This window comes from Cetorhinus maximus, chromosome 6, assembly GCF_964194155.1.
Source record: "Cetorhinus maximus chromosome 6, sCetMax3.hap1.1, whole genome shotgun sequence".
In the NCBI taxonomy this organism is placed as follows: domain Eukaryota; kingdom Metazoa; phylum Chordata; class Chondrichthyes; order Lamniformes; family Cetorhinidae; genus Cetorhinus; species Cetorhinus maximus.
The window spans coordinates 99,580,473-99,601,776 of NC_135884.1; the positions used below are offsets into that span (position 1 = coordinate 99,580,473).

At 43.5% G+C, this 21,304-nt stretch overlaps 1 protein-coding gene across 1 annotated transcript; it reads left to right on the forward strand.

The window, feature by feature from the left end:
• Positions 1-497: 497 nt before the first annotated feature.
• Positions 498-5,778, forward strand: LOC144681977 (chymotrypsinogen A-like). Its single transcript, XM_078544163.1, has 7 exons — positions 498-549; positions 665-768; positions 3,034-3,113; positions 3,448-3,529; positions 4,378-4,562; positions 5,400-5,523; positions 5,617-5,778. The coding sequence occupies exons 1-7, from the start codon at positions 498-500 to the stop codon at positions 5,776-5,778; spliced, it is 789 nt and encodes a 262-aa protein (XP_078400289.1).
• Positions 5,779-21,304: the final 15,526 nt, after the last annotated feature.

Sequence of the window (21,304 nt, forward strand, 5' to 3'; positions counted from 1 at the left end):
TAAGACCAGTTTGGACAAGTTTTCCTGGTACCCTTCATTTTTACGTTTTACCGGTCTTTCCTTTGCAGCTAATTGACTGCCAAATTGGTCTAAAATGTGGCCGGTTGTCCTCCAATTGTCCAAAGTGTGGTTGCCCCCGGCTTTCCGGCCCATTGACCGGGCCTCCACCACCCCGATGAATGTATGGTGATCGTGTACAGGTGCGTTTAAGGTTGCATATACAAAATCAATGATACCCTGTGTGCAGGGAAATACAAATATTCTAGTTGCTTGCCAATTTTTTTTCAGATTTTCAATAACCTTGTGTTCTTCCATTTGTTTACCTTGGAAAGGAATAAGCAGCATGTGCACTTGCTAATTTGTTTAATGGTGTTTTTCAATCTTTTTCAATACTATTCGTTATCTCTCTATGGCATTCCTGCTGCATTGGTGCCTACAGTTCATGGCAATATATAAAACCCATCATCATTTTCTTAAAGCTCATAGTAACACAAACCATGGCACTCCTCTGGCTTCTCTCCTGCTTTGCCTTCATTGGAGCCAGTTATGGTAATGCTGTTTTAAACCAAGTTCCAGTTTTAATAATTGACATTGACGATATTGGTTTGGATAGTCAGACACTTTTGATAATACAAAATTGTAACAATTGCTTCCTTTAACTCAGGCTGTGGCTCTCCGGCCATTACTCCTGTTATCACGGGCTATGCTCGAGTTGTCAATGGTGAAGAAGCTGTTCCAGGATCCTGGCCTTGGCAGGTCTCCTTACAGGTGAGCTAATGCTACTGAACATATAAAAGTGACATATTTATAATTGTGCTGTTGAAATTCAAGCAATTAATGCCACCTTGTGTTGTACATGTAGACTTGGGCTTCTACACTTAGATTGAATCTTGTTAATAGTTAAAAGTTAGACCATAAACAGTAAGAGGAAATAATAAAGGACTATTTGCTGTTTATTGCACATGAGATTGATATCAATGAAGAAGGGTCACAGCCCATTCTAGTTCATCCAGATAACAAGAATCTCCACATGTTGCATTATCCAATTGGTTTTAAAAATAATTCCAGGATTTTTAATCTCCACTGCTCTAGTACAAGATCATTCTATGTATTCCTCTTTTTTGCTCACTTCCACCATCATGTGTATAGAGGAATCAAATATTCGATTAATATCCTGCTATACCTTCATCCTACACAATTAGATTCTGACCTTCATCCATGCGTGGTCCTAGCCTGTCTTTAAATATATATATTTTTATAAAACCTTTTATATGCCTCTAAAAGCCATGATCATTTCTTTTCATATTATCTATTATTGTTTTTTTCATATTCCCTTTAAGCCATTCTTTTTTACCTCCCCATCTCACTTTCTTGCATTTGTCTTTTGTATTATTAATCCTAATGTTATCAAATGCTTCCCTCGTAAAGTTTCAGTTTAGTTTTATCTCTCTGTGCATCCTTAGAACTCTCTTCTGCAATGTATTCATTTTCATTCACGCTACCTTATTTTTGAAGATCTCCCATTGCTGATCTGATGACTTATTTGCTAACTTCCCTGCGTAGCCAATTGGGCCCAGGACCCTTCCTACAGAGAAATGCCGTTCACAGTATGGATCCCCATCATACACCTGCCAGTAAAATTAGGCCCACTTTCTATTGTTAACCGAGCTAACAGCCGTCTATATGTGCTTCGTTAGCTGTAATACGTTCTCTCTCAAGCGATGATCTCATAACCATTTTTATATCTTTATATCTATATACATTCGGCCACACATATGGGGCACATGTGTGGCCGAATGGAATTACAATGCAAAGCAATTGAGAGTGTTCAGAAAAGGGCTTGAAGAGTGATTCTTGATCCTAATTACCATATTCAATCAGACACCTTACTGCAGGCTGGAGACCCTCGAGAACAGACTCTGTGAGATCGCTTCCCAGGCCATCTCCAAACTTCACTGCTCATTACCTGCAAACAGATCTCACAGAACTTAAAACAACTAACTGAATTAAGATGTAAAATGATAAGATTTAAGAATAGTCCAATGCTATATCTCATCCGCGCAATAAGCAAAGACCCAAACCTCCCTGTCGTTTGCCATTTTAACACTCCACCCTGTTCTCTTGCCCACATGTCTGTCCTTGGCTTGCTGCATTGTTCCAGTGAAGCCCAACGCAAACTGGAGGAACAGCACCTCATCTTCCGACTAGGCACTTTACAGCCTTCCGGGCTGAATATTGAATTCAACAACTTTAGATCTTAAACTCCCCCTCCCCCCATCCCCACCCTGTTTCTTCCCCCTCCCTTTTGTTTTTTTTTCCAATAATTTATATAGATTTTTCTTTTCCCACCTATTTCCATTATTTTTAAATCTACAACTAATACCTTGTCAGTCTTTCCACCCCACCCCCACTAGAGCTGTACCTTGAGTGTCCTGCCATCCATTCTTAATTGGCACTTTTCTTAGATAATATCACCACCTTCAACACCTCTTTGATCCTTTTGTCTGTGACATCTTTTGATTATTTGCTCCTATCACTGCTTGCTTGTCCCTACAACCACTCCACCCTCAACTTCTCTCCCCCCGCCCCCCACCTTAAACCAGCTTATATTTCACCCCTTTCCTAACTATACTTCAGTTCTGTTGAAGGGTCATGTGGACTCGAAACGTCAACTCTTTTCTTCTCCACCGATGCTGCCAGACCTGCTGAGCTTTTCCAGATAATTCTGTTTTTGTTTTGGATTTCCAGCATCCGCAGTAGCTTTTTGTTTTTAAATTCTAATGACTGTTGGACTTTGAACCTTGATAACGTAAAGATCCTAATCTGATGATCAGTACATTATTTTACTCTGTTTTTCAACTATTTTGTGTATTTTGGTTGGAATTGTAAAGCTTGCCTCAATTTGGTCCTTGGCTGTAATAGAAGCTGTTTTTTAAACAAATAAACCTTTGAACTGAAATTGAATTGCAATTTAGAATGAGAAAAAAGACATTATCAAGATGATACTGAGCATCTTCTCTCTTTGTGTCACAGACCGACTCTAGCTGGCATTTTTGTGGGGGCTCTTTGATCAATGAAAACTGGGTTGTCACTGCTGCACATTGTGGTGTGAGGTAAGTCTTAACATGAGGCCTGCAAAAAAAGAAAAAGCTGGAATAGTAGCTCTAAAGCTTCATTCATGGTGTATAATGCAGTTTTAGCCAACATTTTTGATCAAAGTAAAGCCTAGTGCAAGACGCAAACTGCAATTAGGGGAAGAGCATTGATCTGAAAAATAACAAGATCCTCCTTCCCTGAATAGAATTAGGGAAATGGAGGATGGCCTGAAAGTGACAATGACAAGAAAGTACAGTTTTCAGTTTGAAATCCTGGTGGAATGAAGCCCAGAGCTGCTAACATTGCAAATATAATCACTGTCACTTCCTGTTTCTCTTATGTCTGGGACAGTACTGCAGATTTCGTTATAGTTGGTGCCCATGACAAAAGTTCAAAACAAGAATTGAGCCAGAAATCCATGTCTGTTGCCAAGGTATGTATGAATCCCTCTGTAGACCTAGGATTCTATTCACATTCAGTTCAAGTTTGGATTAAACCACGGTTAACATCCAAAATAATGGGGGGGCGGGGGGTGCTGGGTGGAATTGGGTGCCTCAGGGAACCTTGAGAATAAAATAATTGGCCATCACTGTGATTGAAGAGACAAGCTCAAGCATACATGTATCAGGCAGGATTAGACCTTTCACTTGTTATAGGTGAAATTGTAAAGTCCGCAATACTCAACACCGATAAAACATTAGGATCAAGACTTGCTAGGTCAGTTTCAGAATCATTTCACTACTTGTAGCTGGGATACTTCTAAGACTGAAAACCAACAAAATAAAACATTATTTGCAATAAGTGAATCTCACTTAGAATGAATGAGAATTGACAGGTCTAAATATTTAAAACTTACTTGTTGGTATCAATAGATGTTTTAGTTCTAATTTACCAAGGCTATGATAAGAGTTCTATTAATTGGCTGAAAACTCTATAAAGAATATCGAAGTTAGAAAAAAAGAAATGTAAGATCTACTTCATACAATAGTTTACAGTGAGCCATCATGATATCAATCTATTACAGTTTTTATTTTGTACATCTGTTTGTTTTCCATTAACTTGCTGACTGGTTAGTCTTTTATCCAGCGGTGTGTTTTAACTTGTATTATTAATGACCTCTGTGCCTTCTACAGGAATGTGCTGCTGAGCATTAGCATTTGTTTGAGCAAGGATTCCCCTTCTGAAATCCAGCCTGCAGCTATTTGTCTGAATTAACTGTGTACCTGTATGAACATACAAGAGAAATGAGAACAGCCACTATCCCTACTCTTGCTTTTACAGGTCATTACTCATCCCAAGTGGAACTCTTTCACCAATAACTATGATGTTGCTGTGGTGAAGCTTGCAACCCCTGCTCAGTTCAGTAGACAAGTAGCCCCAGTCTGTCTTGCTGCTGCAGCTGATAACTACCCGGCTGGCATGAAGTGTGTCACAACAGGATGGGGAAGGAGCCGTGCATACCGTACGTCAGTTCAAAACTTGACCAAATGCTCTAACATGACACAGTTGGGTATTTCTCTGCTAGAGCTGTTGGTTTTGTATCTTCATCCTCTTCCCTCGGGGAATAGTGTAAAGTAGTGGAGAGGTTCAGAGGTGCTATTTCCCTAGCTGTAATCATTGCTGTACCAGCTGATAGGGTGGTTATTCCTAAACAACAGAAGGGTTTCATGTGCTCCCACAACCCATACCATGAGAATGGGTTAACCCACACCCACCAGACAGAAGCCCACCTGCAGGTCTTCACTTGCTGGGAGTCTCTGTAGCAGGAACCTTCCACCTTCTGACTCACCAGTGAGATTTCTACCACTAAGCTAAAGGCAATCATGGCCAAATGTCATGTTTCATTTCCTCATATTGAATGTCAGTATAGCTGTATTTTCAAAAATGAATTTGTGGAAATATTGTTACAATGAATCGATATGAATATAGGACACTGGGGGGTGGGGGGCGGGGGGTCTATGTTTCTGCTGGTTGGTGGAAAGCATTCTCAAGTTATTCAGGGTTTTTGCTGTCCTGTTCTGTTTTTAAGAATAATCTTCTAGTATCGCTAGGCACTGTTAACCAGATTGGCCAAATGATTGTTTTTAATGAGGAAGTAATACTCAGGAGGCCAACTGTGAAGATGAGCAAGTACTGCTGCTAAAAAGTACCCAGAAACAAATGACATAACATTCAGTTCATAATTGTCCGAAAACAAGTTTAATGGTTACAATGCAAGGTAAAAAACAAAGGATTAAAGCAAAGCAAAGCCTTTAGTGAAAAGTTGATTTGGACGTCACCTTATTTGTTGCAGCTCCTGAAAGGCCTGATAAACTGCAGCAAGCAGTCCTCCCTCTGCTTACCAATGCTAACTGCAAGCAGTACTGGGGTAGCAAGATCACCGACATCATGATCTGTGCTGGTGCCTCCGGCGCGTCCTCTTGCATGGTATGAACCTGTTCCAAGGCACTTTAAACTTTCTTCAATTATAACAAAATGAAAATTAAAGCTCTGGAGTGTATTTTTTTCCTCCATTTACAGGGTGACTCTGGTGGCCCTCTTGTCTGTCAGAAGAACAAAGCCTGGAATCTGGTTGGCATCGTTTCTTGGGGCAGCGGCTCCTGCTCCACCTCCAAGCCCGGAGTCTATGCCCGGGTGACTGAACTCCGAGGGTGGATTGATGAGACCATTGCTGCTAACTGATTGCAAAGCAAAATTGTAAATGAAAAATATAATAAATGGATTTATCCAAGATACATTTTAACCTCGGCTCTTTTTTAACAGTCCTGAAGTGTGATGTAAAGTACAATCTATTCAGACTTAAAGTATTTGTTTTGGCCATCAGTGTTGCCGGTACGGCCAGCATTTCTTAACTATCCCTAGTTGCCCTTGTGGTGATAGCCTTCTTCCTGAAACAGCGTAGTTCGTGTGCTGAAGGTGCTCTCACAGAACTGTTAGTTGGGGAGTTCCAGGGTTTTGACCCAGTGACAATGAAGGAATGGCGATACAGTTCCAAGTTTGGATGGTGTGTGACTCGGAAGGGAACTTGGGGCAGAATTTTACGGCCCCGTTGTGGCAGAGGTAGGGTCGTAAAATGCGGCGAGCCATTCAAAAGTCTATTGACTTGGGCAGGACAATAAAATCCCACCGGTGTTAAATTCCACCCATAGAGTTGGTGCTCCCATGCGGCTGCTGCCCTTGTCCTTCCAGGTGGTAGAAGTCATGTGTTTGCAATGTGCTGAGGCAGTAAAGTTTGTAGTCTATCATCCTTTATACTGTATTGGCAATTAAGATATTTGCACAAATTGGAAAAATACAGAAAATCGCATTTTCATTATAATACTGATAAACCACAACCTCTCTCACACTGCTCAGCATTCAATTGTTAATAAAGAAAACAACGTACAAGCACCATTTCAAATCAGACTTTTCTTGCTGTATGACTCTATGATTTATTGCTCAAGAATATGATAGTCAAGAATCTTCCTCGAAATACTCAAAGTTAAAATACAGCACATACTGCAAAGAGAATGGGCTAAAATTTGGATTGAGTAATTATTTGGGTGTGGGGGACATGATTCGCAACCTGCCCACGTAATTTCCACTGAAGGTGGGTAATATGCAAATTTGTTGCTGTCACCTTATTTAACAGATAGTAGCATAGATCCGAGTGCATCCTGTACCGCTGGCTTCTTCTGCACTCAACAGGGAGGATAGCATTATTGTGCTGTTAGCATATGGTGCAGCCAGCCTTCTGTTCTCCTGGTCCTCATAAAGGGAATCTGCACTGAATGGCAAGAAGCGGCTGCTGAGTAATTACTGCAATTCTAAACAAGGAAAATGGAACAGCAGAGCAGAGAGGATCATGGATGTGGCACTAGAGGCCTATATGGTGAAGTTGGACAGGAGGAGTGACACCACTGGAGCCAGGAAGCTCTCGAGGACCAAATCAGAAGGAATAGGGGGCAGGTGGCCAGGGAGGTCAATTCCTGGCATCTAGATCCGAGGCCCAGGCAGCAGTGCCACAAGAAGTCTGATGACCTCATGTGGATGGTCAAGGTCAGTGATTGTAACTCCACATAACCTTTCCTACCCACTGCTACACCAACCTCTCACACTGCTTAATGCAGCACAACCCTATTCCTTACCCATCAGCAGCCTCCGGCACTCAGGAATCAATCACAACGGCTTATATTTATATAGTGCCTTTAACATGATAAACACCCCAAGGCACTTCACAACAGTATCATAAAACAAGTATGACATGTAGCCATGTAAGGAGATATCAAGGGAAGAATTTTCTGGTCGGCGAGCGGGGGCGGGTCCCGCTCGCCGATGCGTAAAATGACGCCGACATCACCACGCGTCATTTAGATTTTCAGTTCAGTGGGCACGAGTCAGCTGCGCGCCCGCCAAACGGTCAAAGACCTATTAAGGCCTGTTAAGAACTAATTTAAGCAATTAAATGAGCTGCCCGTCCAACCTTAAGGTTGGCGGGCAGGCGAAGAGCCCAGGCGGCCTTCACATTTTTCATGGAACCTCACCCACAGGCGGGTTGAGGCTTCATGAAGGGTTTAAAAATTCAATAAAAATTATTTTAAAAATTCATTGACATGTCCCAGCTCATGTGACACTGTCACATGAGGGAACATGTTTTAAAAGTTTTTAATTACTTTATTCATATGTTTAAAAGTTAAACAAATCTCCCCGAGGTACCTATGTGCCTCAGGGAAATTTCTGCTGTCTTTCGCGTGAAAAAGCGCAGGCCCGGACTCAGGGAATCCACCCCCCCCCAACCCAACCCCCTCCCCGCCAGCACAGTGCTTCCGGGTGAGCGTCACGCTGGGTTGGCCTTAATTGGCCCGCCCACATAAAATGGTGGCGTGGACCCAATCGGGGGTGTTGAGTGGGTTCGTCCTCGCTCCCACCCACCCCCGCACAAACCCCCAATGGGGGGAAAATTTAGCCCCAGGTCAGGTGAACACAAGCCTGGGTACAGAAATAGGTTTTAAGGAGTGTCTTAAAGGAGGAAAGTGAGGTAGATACACGGAGAGTTCTAGGGAGGGAATTCCAGAACTTGAGGCTTACGCAACTGAAGACATGACCGCCAATGGTGGGGCATTTAAAATTGGGGATACACAAGAGGCCTGAATTAGAGTAGTGCAGATATTTTGGAGGATTGCGGGGTTAAAGGAGATTACAGAGAGAGGGAGGGGCAAGGCCATGGAGAGATTTGAAAGCAATGATGAGAAACTTAAAGCTTGCCTGAGAGCCAATATAGATCAGCAAACACAGGAGTGATAGGGGAATGGGACTTGTTGCAAGTTAAGACAGAAAAGTTTTGGATGACTCTACAGACTCTAAGGAGAGTAGAATGCAGGAGACCGGTTAGGAATGATTAGGAATAATCAAGTCTAGACATAATGAAGGCACAAATGACAGTTTCAGAAGCAGATGAGCTGAGGCAGGGGCAAAGTCAGATGACGTTATGGAGGTGGAAATTGGCGATCTTTGTGTAGCACAAATGTGAGGTTGGACGTTCATCTCAGCATCAAATGTGACACTAAGGTTGCGAACAGACTAGCTTAATTTTAGATGATTGCTAGGGAGAGGGATGAAGTCAGTAGCTAGGGAACAGAGTTTGGAGTGGGGATCGAAAACAATGGCCCAACATACTCCACCTCACCCTTACACACTCACCAATGCTGCTAGCCTTACCACCACCTCTTGTCACCTGCACAAACCTCCAGATATTCAGCCATGGAAGGCATTTCAGCCAGACATAGTGCAACACAATCACTGACACTCTGCCCTCTTTTGCAGGACGAGGTAGTGCGAAATAGGACAGGAAAGAGCAGGCCGAGGATAAGGATGCCTGCCATCTCTTGAGCACTATGGAGGAGGTGACTCTGAACATCATGGGGCCAATTGTGACAGATCCTGTAGCATCAAATATCACTGAGAACATTAAGGATAATATTTTGTTCCTGCCTTATGCCCCTTCTCAACTCCCAGCACACTCATCCTACTATCTGGCATAATGCACACCATCTTGCAGATGATGTGACCATAGACCTTTTGCTTTCTACCCTTCCCTAATTCCCTCTCCCCAGCCTTCCCCTTCTGATTTCCTGCTTTCGGACATCCAAAAACTTCCTACTGCCCAGCCACAGGTGGAGGAAAGAAAGCCTCGCCACACCCCTAAGGAAGGAGCACTACCACTTGTTTGGACACTCGCAGCCACCAGCTCAGAAACTGGCACTTTGTGTGCCCCAGAGTTGGGACCAGCAGATAGTGAGCAACTGGGCATGAATGGGCTGCAGCCAGGCCAGAGGTAAAGGATAGATCATGGCCAGCTCACTGGGGGGGTGAGGTCGGGGACTCAGATGAGTGCCTTAATGGGCGTGGCAGTCAGGAGAGTGCTGATGAGGATGCATACCAATTTGCTGGTGCATTGGCTGGCCTGCCTGACAGCTTCCAAAACCTATAAAGGAGCATGGAGGAGTCCAACTCCAACTTGGCAGGGGCATCATGTAGAACTTCCCCTCTCTGCAGCCTCCACTCCATCTCCTTACCATGAAGCACTACAACTGCAGGTCCTATAAATGCTGTAGCCTTGAATTGCTGACAGGCTCTTAAAACCCAATTTGGGCTTTGCCTAATTGTTGCAGCTCCATGATTAATTCGGCTTTCTCTCCTGCTCTTCAGCTTTGATACTCTTTGGCATTATGAGCCTTGGCCCTTCAATTTAATAAAAATATCTTTTGCTGTCAGGGTTTCAGAGAAACCATATCAACTAAATTGCCCAAACTGTCCAATTCTTTTATTGCAGTGAGCTGTGACCTAGAATGCACAACTTCTTGTTAAATCCATGGAAACTATTCATCATGCTTTTCAGGTATAAATGTTGATACCATATTCATAGTGCTCTCATTTTTTTCTTGCCATGAGTGGTAGACTACCTAGGTCTATAATCTTATGATCCTTGTGGAGACAAATAACTTGGAAAAAGATATTTGAATTCCTAGGGCTGAATTTTTCCTTTGATGTGCGGGCGGACCCAATCGACCCAGCAGTAGGCGGGCAGCCGATCGCCATCACCGAAACAGGCCCCACCGCCATTTTACGTGGGCAGGCCAATTAAGGCCCACCCAGCGTGACGCCCAACGGGAAGCGCTATGCACTTCCTGTGCGGGCGTGGGGGGGATTCGCATGCATGCGAAAGAGCGCACATCTCCCTGAGGCAAAGTGCTGCCACAGGGGGATCGCTGAAAGGCTGTGAAAGATTAAAAATAGAACAATCAAAAAATCATTAACATGTCCCCCTCATGTGAAAATGTCACACGAGATGGGGCATGTTAATGAAGTACACAAAAACTTTATTAAACTTTTCTAAAGCTGAAATTAAACCTCATCCCGCTAGTGGATGAGGTTTGATAAAAAAATCACTTACCCGCCTGCCCATTGGGCCCGTGCGCCGAGCCAAAGTTCGCACGGGCTCCTCAAAATCCTTGTCAGTTGGTGACTTAATGGCCTTAACAAGGCCTTTAATTAATGGCGGGCGCGCATCACGCTGCATAGCGCGCCCGCCAACCTAAACATCGTAATGCCGCGCGCTGATATCAGGACGCTCACGCGACATTTTAAGCACTGATGTGTGGGCTCTGCCACCTGCAGGCAGCTAGAAAATTCAGCCCCCAGTCTTTAACTCAAAGGATAAAAACAAAAAACTACTGCGGATGCTGGAAATCCAAAACAAAAACAGAATTACCTGGAAAAACTCAGCAGGTCTGGCAGCATCGGTGGAGAAGAAAAGAGTTGACGTTTCGAGTCCACATGACCCTTCAACAGAACTCAGTTGAAGGGTCATGTGGACTCGAAACGTCAACTCTTTTCTTCTCCACCGATGCTGCCAGACCTGCTGAGTTTTTCCAGGTAATTCTGTTTTTGTTTTAACTCAAAGGAATCTCACTACAAAGTTTCAAATTTTATGGCTTTTACTATAACAAACAAACTAAAAACAATACAAAAACAGAATTACCTGGAAAAACTCAGCAGGTCTGGCAACATCCGGGGAGAAGAAAAGAGTTGACGTTTCGAGTCCTCACTCTAAACTAAACTAAACTAAACAATCTAAACTAAAAACAATGTCAACTAAACAATACTGAATAAGCAACTAATACAATAAACTACAGGAAAGATATCCTTATTAATACTTTAATGCAACCAACAACCCCATGCCACATCCATATATGTTACAATATGTTCTCCACAGATGACAGTCTTTGTAGGAAACAATCCCAGCTTTCAATGGGTTCATTTCTCCTCCATTTTGCCAAGTCGTAATGTTGAGTGATTGTCAAAGGGCACTTCCCTCAGTTTTTGGAATGTCCAAACCAGCAGTAAAATCCACTCCTGCGATTTCTCCTCCCGACCTTGCCAGGACAAATCTTCCAGGTTCCTTAGGAGGCCACAGGGTGTGTCTCTTCAACCAGAGAACCTCTCCCCTCCTGATTCTTGATTAGTAGTTTACAGAAATACTGCACGTTCTTCTCTGCTGACACACAAGCTGTAGTCCTTTGTCTTTCTCTGTGAGACCTCTCTCTCTCCTTTTCTGACTAAGACTTGCAGACTGAAAGTCTATCCACAGTCAGCATAGTTGCTCTTGCCTTTGTTTTCAGGTGTGATCATCTTGCATCTTCTTACAGTAAATCAACCTGGGCCCCCCTGCCTCCATAGTAAACCCACCAGGCTTGTTGTCGGGCAGAATTCAGAGCAAGTCACATGACCCTCTTCATTCCTTCATTTTACCTGGAATTAAAGAGACAGTCCCAAAACTTAATCATCTTATCAAACCTCATATTCATAACATCCTGGCTTCATGACTCACCTTTTAATACCAGAATGTCATTCATTATCCAACAGGCCTCCTGTATTTGTACAGTGCAAAAAACACAACCAAAACCTTGTTCCTCTCTCATTTCTTTGCACTAGTCTATTGACAACAGATTTATACATAGGATTTCCACTACATGCACTTATTTTGAAGATAATTAATATTAATCACACAAGATTCCTTTGTATCAGAATGAATTACTAGAATTATTCACGGATGGGGCCTTTTACTCGTACTTCAGCAGTAAAGTACAGTCAGTGAGTTGCCTCTGGGGAAAGGCCGGCCAAGTTGAGTTGATCTTATCATGCAATGACATAGATTAATTTTGCTTGTGATACTAGTTAAGTGTTTCTAGCACTTGGGACTTTAGCAATAAAGAGCCTGATCCATATCCAGAGAGGCTAGTGAAGGAAAAATTCCCAACGTGCAGTCACAGAGCCCAATTTTGGGGTGGTTGGTGGTTGGGGGAGGGGCGGGGTGGGGGTTGATGAGGGAAGGCAAGATGATGGTGGACAGGGAGAAAGAAAATGTGTGTCTTAGCAGAGGCGTGGACAAGCACAATGACCTTTCACTTCTATCAGCCTTAGCTCAGTAGTAATATTCTCACCTCAAAACCTCATTCCAGGGCTTGAGAGATATGGGGGGAATTTTACCAGGCCCTTGGAAGGGGCTTTGGAGGCAGGCTGGATGCTGGGGGAGGGGGAGCTGAGCAAAAATAGAGAAAAATGAGTTGGTTCAGTTCGCCAATGTTTTTGTGCCATCGGCCACTTTCCCTGAAGTGAGCTGAGACCAATGTTAGCAACCTATCCTCTCAAAGGCTGGAAATCAGAAATTACAGATTCCATTATACGGTATCTGGATACAGTATCGATCCAAAACTCCCTTGAGAGTTTACCTTCAAGATTTTTCCAAGCCCCATATAGTACCCAAGAGTAATGAGTTTTCATTGAGCGGCATGTGAAAATTGACACCTGAAATTTAACCTTCAGAGTAATTTGTTAATTTGTTCCATCTGTATAGTTTATAATTCCATAATATAGAAATCAAAACAGAAAACACACAAGCATGCTCATTAATAGAATCCTACCCACCAATTTACCTTCTTACAATATTCTTGGAGTTACAATAAGCAATTGTGCAGAACCTTTCCTCAGGAAGTTAAATAGGTGCGATGTAGTCTATAATAGGGTGGACCAGATATGGCTATGGAAAGTGCGGGCTTAATGCATCAAAATAACTTATGTTACTTGGTACAGTTGAAGAATGCAACTTTCTAAGGGCAAAGGGAAGCACTGCTTTACACTTACATGTATATCTCCATGAAAATATACTCTACAATGTTCGTAAGAGTTCAGTCAATTACCACTTGTCTAACAAATCAAAAAACATGCCCACTGTATGATCAGAAGGTGGTCATTTGAATATATTATCTTAGCAAATTACTGATATGGGGAGGGGTGATAGGCTATAATGTAAACTAATATGCAAGAAAATTAAATTAACAGCTTTTAATGTAATAATCGGTATTGGAATAAATAACACAAAATGTGTGCATTTATTTTACTGTAATTTGACTTATTTCCAACAAGAACCACACATTACAAAACAATTAAACAGAATTACAGTGCAGAGATCTTTACAGTCAAAGAGAGGAAACACACAAAAGGATTCCAAACCATGCACAATTGTCAAATGTAAGGTCAAATTACAATTGTAGGGGATGTGTAATCCAACAGAAAGAGTGTGAAAGTTGGAAATCTCCATTATTATATACTCAAAAGCATTGTTTTATCCTTTGAAATGGCAGACAGACAAGTACTGAGGAGCATTTGGCCCAAAGGGCCGTGGCTTAATGGTTCACTTTCCAACAAAAACCAAATGAATGAAAGGGGAAACCATGCTCTGCTCTGAAGAACATCAGTCAACAGGTCTCAGTATGAGAAACTCCATGATGTTACCACTCTTTGGAGAAGTGTGTTGAAGAACCAGTTGTGGAATTGTCAATGTATGATTTATATTTTCCAACATAAACATTTTCAGCCATCTATGAAAACAATGCTAAACACACAAGGGTAAAAGAAGGATAAATGTCCTTAAGCTAATGTCCTGCAAGTATGGTAGCATTGTAGTTATGTTACCTGACTGGTGCATCAGAGACATCATGGCCAGGATTTCCTGGTCGGTGAGCAGGGGGCGGGGCCCACTCAGCAACGAGTAAAATGACGCAGGATGATGTCGGGCTGAATTCCCGACGTCACCCCGCCCCATTTAAATTTTCAGGTGGGCGGGGGCTCCGCAGAATCAGCTGTGTGCCCGCCGACCTGTCAATGACCAATTGAGGCCATTGACAAAGTAATTAAACTACTTAATGGACCTGCCCATCCAACCTTAAGGTTGGTGGGCAGACCAGGAACCCTGGCAGGCATTGGAAAAAGCATGAAACCTCATCCACAGATGGGATGAGGTTTCATGTAGGTTTTCAAATTTTAAAAAAAAGTGTTGTTGAAAGTGATGGACAAGTCCCGGCTCATGTGACAGTGTCACATGAGGGGACATGTCAGGGGAATTTTTTTTTCTATCGTTAACATTTTTAAATTTGGCGCCAATCTCCCTGAGGCAACACTTAGCCTCAGGGAGATGAGTGCACTCTTTTGCGCGCATGCATGAAAGAGCGCACTCTCGGTTTAGGGATTCCCCCCACCCGCACAGGGAGTGCATAGCGCTTCCTTGTGGACATCACGCTGGGTGGGCCTTAATTGGCCCACCCACATAAAATGGCGGCGCGCCCCCACGCACCCCCTCCTAAAATTCCCCCCCAACAGGTAGAAAATTCTGCCCATGAGTTCAGATCCTACTGAGGCAGTTGGGAAATTTAAATTCAGTTGATTAAGTAAATCTGGAATTTAAAAAAATTAATATCATTAATGGTGAACAAGAAATCACCAGATTGTCATAAAAATCCATCTCGTTTACTGAAGAAACATGGATGGCCTATATGTGACTCCAGACCCACAGCACTCTGATTGACTCTTAACTGCCCTCTGAAATGGTCTAGCAAGCCACTCAGTATTCAAATGTCCACAAAAAGAGCAGAGTAAGAACAAAAAAAAATGGACCACCTGCCCATCAACCGTGGCTTCAGTCAATCCAGCAAAGTTTTTCTCACTAATATCCAGGGATTTGTGCCAAAATTGGGAGAGATACCACACAGATTAGCCATATGCACAAAATCACTCTTTCAGCCAAGGTCCCACATTCCTCCATCACCATTCCTGTGTATATTCTGTCCCACTGGCAGTGCAGACCTACCAGAGGAGTCAGAGGTCCACAGTCAGGGATGAGTGGCCTTGGGAGTCTCCAACATTGATTCTGAACCCAATAAAGTGTTATAGCATCAGGTCAAATAGAGACAAGGAAACTTCCTGCTGATTATCACCTACTGTCCACCTTCAGCTGAGGAATCAGTACCCTTCTCTGTTGAACCTTACTCAGGAGAAGCATTGAGGGTTAGCAAGGGCACAGAATGCACTCTGGGTGGGGGGTTTCAATGTCCATTATCAAGGATGGCTCAGTAGCATCACTGCTGGCCAACTCCTGAGATCAGGGGGAAAACTTTCCACTGGTTGGAATCATACCTTGTACAAAGGAAGATAGCTGTCGTTGGCAGAGACCAATCATCTCAGCCCCAGGGCACCACTGCAGGAGTTCCCCTGGGCAGCAGCCAATGTCCAACCATCTTCAAGTGCTTCATTAACTTCCCTCATCATAATGTCAGCGTGCTGATGATTGCATAGTATTAGTTCCATTTGCACTTCTCAGATACTGAAGCAGTCCATACCCACCTACAGCAAGGTCTGGATAACATTCAGGTTTTGAATGTCCTTGACATTCATTGGCGTTACCATTGCTGAATCACCTACATCTTGGGGTTATCGTTGACTAAAAACTTAATTGGGCCAGCCACGTAAATACTGAGGCTACAAGGGCAAGTCAGGTGTGTGATGGAATACTCTCCACTTGCCTAGATGAATGAAGCTCCAACAACACTGAGAAAGCTCAGCACCATTCAGGGCAAAGTAGCCTGCTTGATCAGCACTACCATCAACCACCTTAAACATTCACTCACTCTATCACCAGTGCAACATGGGGCTGAATTCTCCGTTCGGCAAGCAGGGGCGGGGCCTACTCGGCGACACGTAAAATGGTGCACGGTGGTGTTGGGCGGGCATCCCGATGTCACCGAGCGTCATTTAGATTTCCAGCGCGGCGGGTGCGCAGCCAACTCGGCTCTGTGCCTCACCAAACTGTCAAAGACCTATTAAAGCCTGTTAAAAACTAATTTAAGCAATTAAATGAGCTGCCTGTCCAACTGTAAGGTTGGCGGGCTGGCGGAGAGCCCAGGTGGCCTTCGCATTTTTCATGAAACCTCATCCACAAGTTTGATGAGGTTTCATGAAACGTTTTAAAATTCAATAAAAACTTTAAAAATAATTCTTTGACATGTCCCAGCTCATGTGACAGGGCAGAATTTTGCCCTTGATGGGTGGGCAGGCCCCACCGGCTCGGCGACGGGCGGGCAGCCGATAGCCGCCACCGAAACAGGCCCCGCCGCCATTTTAAGCAGTCAGCCAATTAAAGCCCAGCAGCCTGCCCAACAGGAAGAGCTATGTGCTTCCTGTGTTGGGGGGGGGAGGGATACCCCAACTGTCAAAGTGCGCTCTTTCGCGCATGTGTGTGAAAGAGCGCACAGCTCCCTGAGACTAAGTGCTGTCTCAGGGAGATTAATGACAGTCTAAAAAACTTTAAAAATAGAAAAATAAAAAAATTAACATGTCCCCCTCACGTGACAATGTCACACGAGATGGGGCATGTTAATAAATATGACTAAAACTTTATTAAACTTTTTAAAAACAGACATGAAACCTCATCCCGCCAGTGGATGAGGTTTCGTGTTTGTTCAGAAGCCCGCTGGGGCTCCTGGCCTGCCCGCCAGCCTTAAGGTTGGACGGGCAGGGCCTTTAATTGCCGTAATGATCCTGTCAATGGCCTCAATTGGCCATTGACAGGTCGGCGGGCCCGCAGCTGATTTCACTGTCCGCCCGCCTTTCTGAATATTTAAATTGGGTGGGATGACATTGGGGATTCCCCCTGACGTCATCCTGCATTATTTTACGTATCAGCGAGCGGTCCCCGCCCCCAACTCGCCGACAGAAAAATTCAGGCCAGAGTGTCACATGAGGGGGCATGGTTTAAAAGTTTTTAATTATTTTATTTCAGTTTTTAATATATAAAACTGATCTCCCTGAGGTACCTCTGTGCCTCAGGGAGATTTCTGCGCTCTTTCATGTGCATGCGCGAAAGAGCGCAGGCCCCGACTCAGGGAATGTCCCCTCTCCCCCACCCACATAGCGCTTTTGGGCGAGCATCATGCTGGGCGGGCCTTAATTGGCTCACCCACGTAAAATGGCGGTGTGATCCCAATCAGGGGTGCTGATCGGGTTCACGCCCACCCCTGCCTGCCCCCCACACAACTACCCCCCAAAGGGTGGAAAATTTTTTCCATGGTTTCAGGTACTATCTACAAAGTGCATTGTAACAACTCACCAAGCACCATTTTGACAGCAGCTTCCAAACCTGTAAACTCTACCACCTAGAAGAACAGGGACAGTAAGCACATGGAAGCACCACCACCTTCTTGTTGTCTTTCAAGTTGCAAACCATCCTGATTTGGAACTTCACTGTCACTGGGTCAAAACCCCTGAACTGCAATGACAAAAGCCTGAACTGTCTCCATTCACAGTGGGAAAGAAGAGAGTGTTTATCAAAGTGAATTCCATTGCCCAACTGAGATGGCCATAATTTAGAGTATAATTTATTTTTTATTCATTCACAGGATGTGCGTTTCGCTGACTAGGCCGGCATTTATTGCCCATCCCTAGTTGCCCATGAGAAGGTGGTGGTGAGTTGCCTTCTAAAACCGCTGCAGTCCATGTGGTGTAGGTACACCCACAGTGCTGTTAGGAAGGGAGTTCTAGGATTTTGACCCAGCGACAGTGAAGGAATGGCGATATATTTCCAAGTCAGGATGGCGAGCGACTTGGAGGGGAACGTCCAGGTGGTGGTGTTCCCACGTACCTGCTGCCCTTGTCCTTCTAGATGGTAGTGGTCGTGGGTTTGGAAGGTGCTGTCTAAGGAGCTTTGGAGAATTTCTGCATTGCATCTTGTAGATGGTACACACTGCTGCTACTGTGCATCAGTGGTGTAGGGAACGAATGTTTGTGGATGTGGTGCCAATCAAGTGGGCTTTGTCCTGGACGGTGTCCAGCTTCTTGAGTGTTGTAGGAGCTGCACTCTTCCAGGCAAGTGGGGAGTATTGAATCACACTCCTGACTTGTGGCTTGTAGATGGTGAACAGGCTTTGGGGAGTCAGGAGGTGAGTCACTCATCTCACTATTGCTAGCTCTGACCTGCTCTTGTCGCCACAGTATTTATATGGCTAGTCCAATTCAGTTTCTGATCAATGGTAACCCCCAGGATGTTGATAGTGGGAGATTCAGTGGTGGTAATGCCATTGGAACATTAGGGCCATTGGTTGTATTCATTGGAGATGATCATTGCCTGACACTTGTGTGACACGAATGTTACTTGCCACTTGTCAGCTGAAGCCTGGATATTGTTAAGGTCTTGCTGCATATGGACATGGACTGCTTCAGCATCTGAGGAGTCACAAATGATGCTGAAAATTGTGCAATCCTCAGATCATCAGCGAACATCCTCACTTCTGACCTTATGATGGAAGGAAGGTCATTGATGAAGCAGCTGAAGATGGTTGGGCCTAGGACACTACCCTGAGGAACCTCTGCAGTGATGTCCTGGAGCTGAGATGACTGACCTCCAACAACCACAACCATCTTCCTTTGTGCTAGGTATGACTCCAATCGTCAGAGAGTTTTCCCCCTGATTCCCATTGACTCCAGTTTTGCTTGGGCACCTTGATGCCACACTCGGTCAAATGCTGCCTTGATGTCAAGGACAGTCACTCACCTCACCTCGGGTTCAGCTCTTTTGTCCATGTTTGAACCAAGTCTGTTATGAGGTCAGGAGCTGAGTGATCCTGGCAGAACCCAAACTGGGCATCAGTGAGCAGGTTATTGCTAAGCAAGTGCCACTTTAAAGCACTGTTGATGACCCCAATGGGGAATTGTTCACTTTATTCCAATTCCCCATTGCTCAGGTTACTGAAGATCCGTTAACTTTGCTTTGAAGTTCAAAAGGTTTACATTTAAAACAATTTTTGGTCCATGCTGTAACAGTGAAGTTTATATCCACAGATTCGCACTTGCTGATCTTGACCAGGCTGTGAGGTAATGATTGAGATGAAACATTTCTTCACAGGAAAGAAGGGAAGTCAAGGTGTCTATTCTCAATGGCCAGTAACAGAGCAACATATACAGAAAGGAGTCTGGTGAATGCAATCACTAAGGTTTAGAACCACAAAGATCTCATAGCCTGCTAACCAAATTATATTTTATAAAAATTCCCTATAATAGTACCAGCTGGGATCTGTGTAGCACTGACCTGTGTTGGGTGTTTAAACCCATGGACAAGCACACTTCAGTGCAGTATTGAAAGAGTGCTACATTATTGAAGGGTGCTGCACTATTGGAGGTGCTGCATTATTGAAGGAGTGCTGCATTATTTGAGGTGTGCTGCATTATTAGAGGAGTGCTGTATTATTGGAGGAGTTCTGCGTTATTGAAGGAGTGCTGCATTATTGGAAGAGTGTGGCATTATTGGATGAGCACTGCATTACTGAAGGAGTGCTGCATTATTGGAGGAGTGCTGCATTATTGGAGGAGTGCTGCATTATTGGAGCATTGCTGCATTTTTGAAGGAGTCTTGCATTATTGGAGGAGCGCTGCATTATTGAAGTAGTGTTGCATTATTGGAGGAGTGCTGCATTATTGGAGGAGTGCTGCATTATTGGAGGAGTGCTGTATTATTGGAGGAGCGGTGCATTATTGGAGAAGTGCTGCATTATTTGAGATGCTGCATTATTGAAGGAGTGCTGCATTATTGAAGGAGTGCTGCATTATTGAAGGAGTGCTACATTGTTGAAGGAGTGCTGCATTATTGAACGAGTGCTACATTGTTGAAGGAGTGCTGCATTATTGAAGGAGTGCTGCATTATTGGAGCAGTACTGTATTATTGAAGAAGTGCTGCATTATTGCAGGAATGTGGCATTGTTGGAGGTGTGCTGCATTATTGAAGGAGCATTGCATTATTGGAGGAGAGCTGCATTATTAAAGGAGTGCTGCATTATTGGATTATTGAAGGAGTGCATTATTGGAGGAGTGCTGCATTATGGAAGGAATGCTGCATTATTGGAGGCGCTGCATTATTGGAGGAGTGCTGTATTATTGGAGGAGTGCTGCATTATTAGAGGAGTGCTGCATTATTGGAGGTGCTGCATTATTGAAGGGGTGCTGCATTATTGGATGAGTGCTGCATTATTGGAGGTGCTGCATTATTGAAGGAGTGCTGCATTATTGGAGGAGTGCTGCATTATTGGAGGTGCTCCATTTTAGATACACAGATGAAAGGAAGAGATCCCACAGTACAATTTAAAGAAGAGTTGGTGAATTATCCCTTTCACCACAGCAAAAAAAAGACGATTAGCTGGTTGTTTATCTCACTGCTGTTTGTGGAATCTTGAGCAAATTGCTTTGCCTAAATAACAGAAGTGATGAGACCTTTTTTTAAAAAAGGTCATTTATTCACTACAAATTATTTTGGGAAATGCTGGGGACCTGAAAGATGTTTTATAAATGTAAGTTATTTAATTTCTATCTACAATCTAGGTCAATCTCCACTAATGCCTTACTTGTATACTTGTATATAAAACTTGGAAGTAAATTACGGTGAGTTTATTGTAATTATGTTGCTTGTTGCATAACAACTTGAAATATGCAATTTTATCCACTACCTTCAAAATAGTCAGGTGTAAAAAAAATCTTCCATTAGTTGAATTTATTTGCTACCTAGTAAAATGGAAACTTTTTCAAGGCCATATTCTTTTATATCTGTTTGGACATCTATTATTTCTTAGATATGTGCCTTTGACTTTTGATTAATCATCTATATTCTTTCCGTTGAACAGCATGAATGTACCCACAGTTTTTTTTTCACCTAGTGATATTTTTACTCATTTATTCACATACCCTGCAATTAATTAGTTTACTTTAGAAGAAGTATAGATTGAGTAAATGCTCAGAATTCTATCTACTAGATATCCAACGTCACAGCTCAACTATATAAAGTCATAGCTGTAA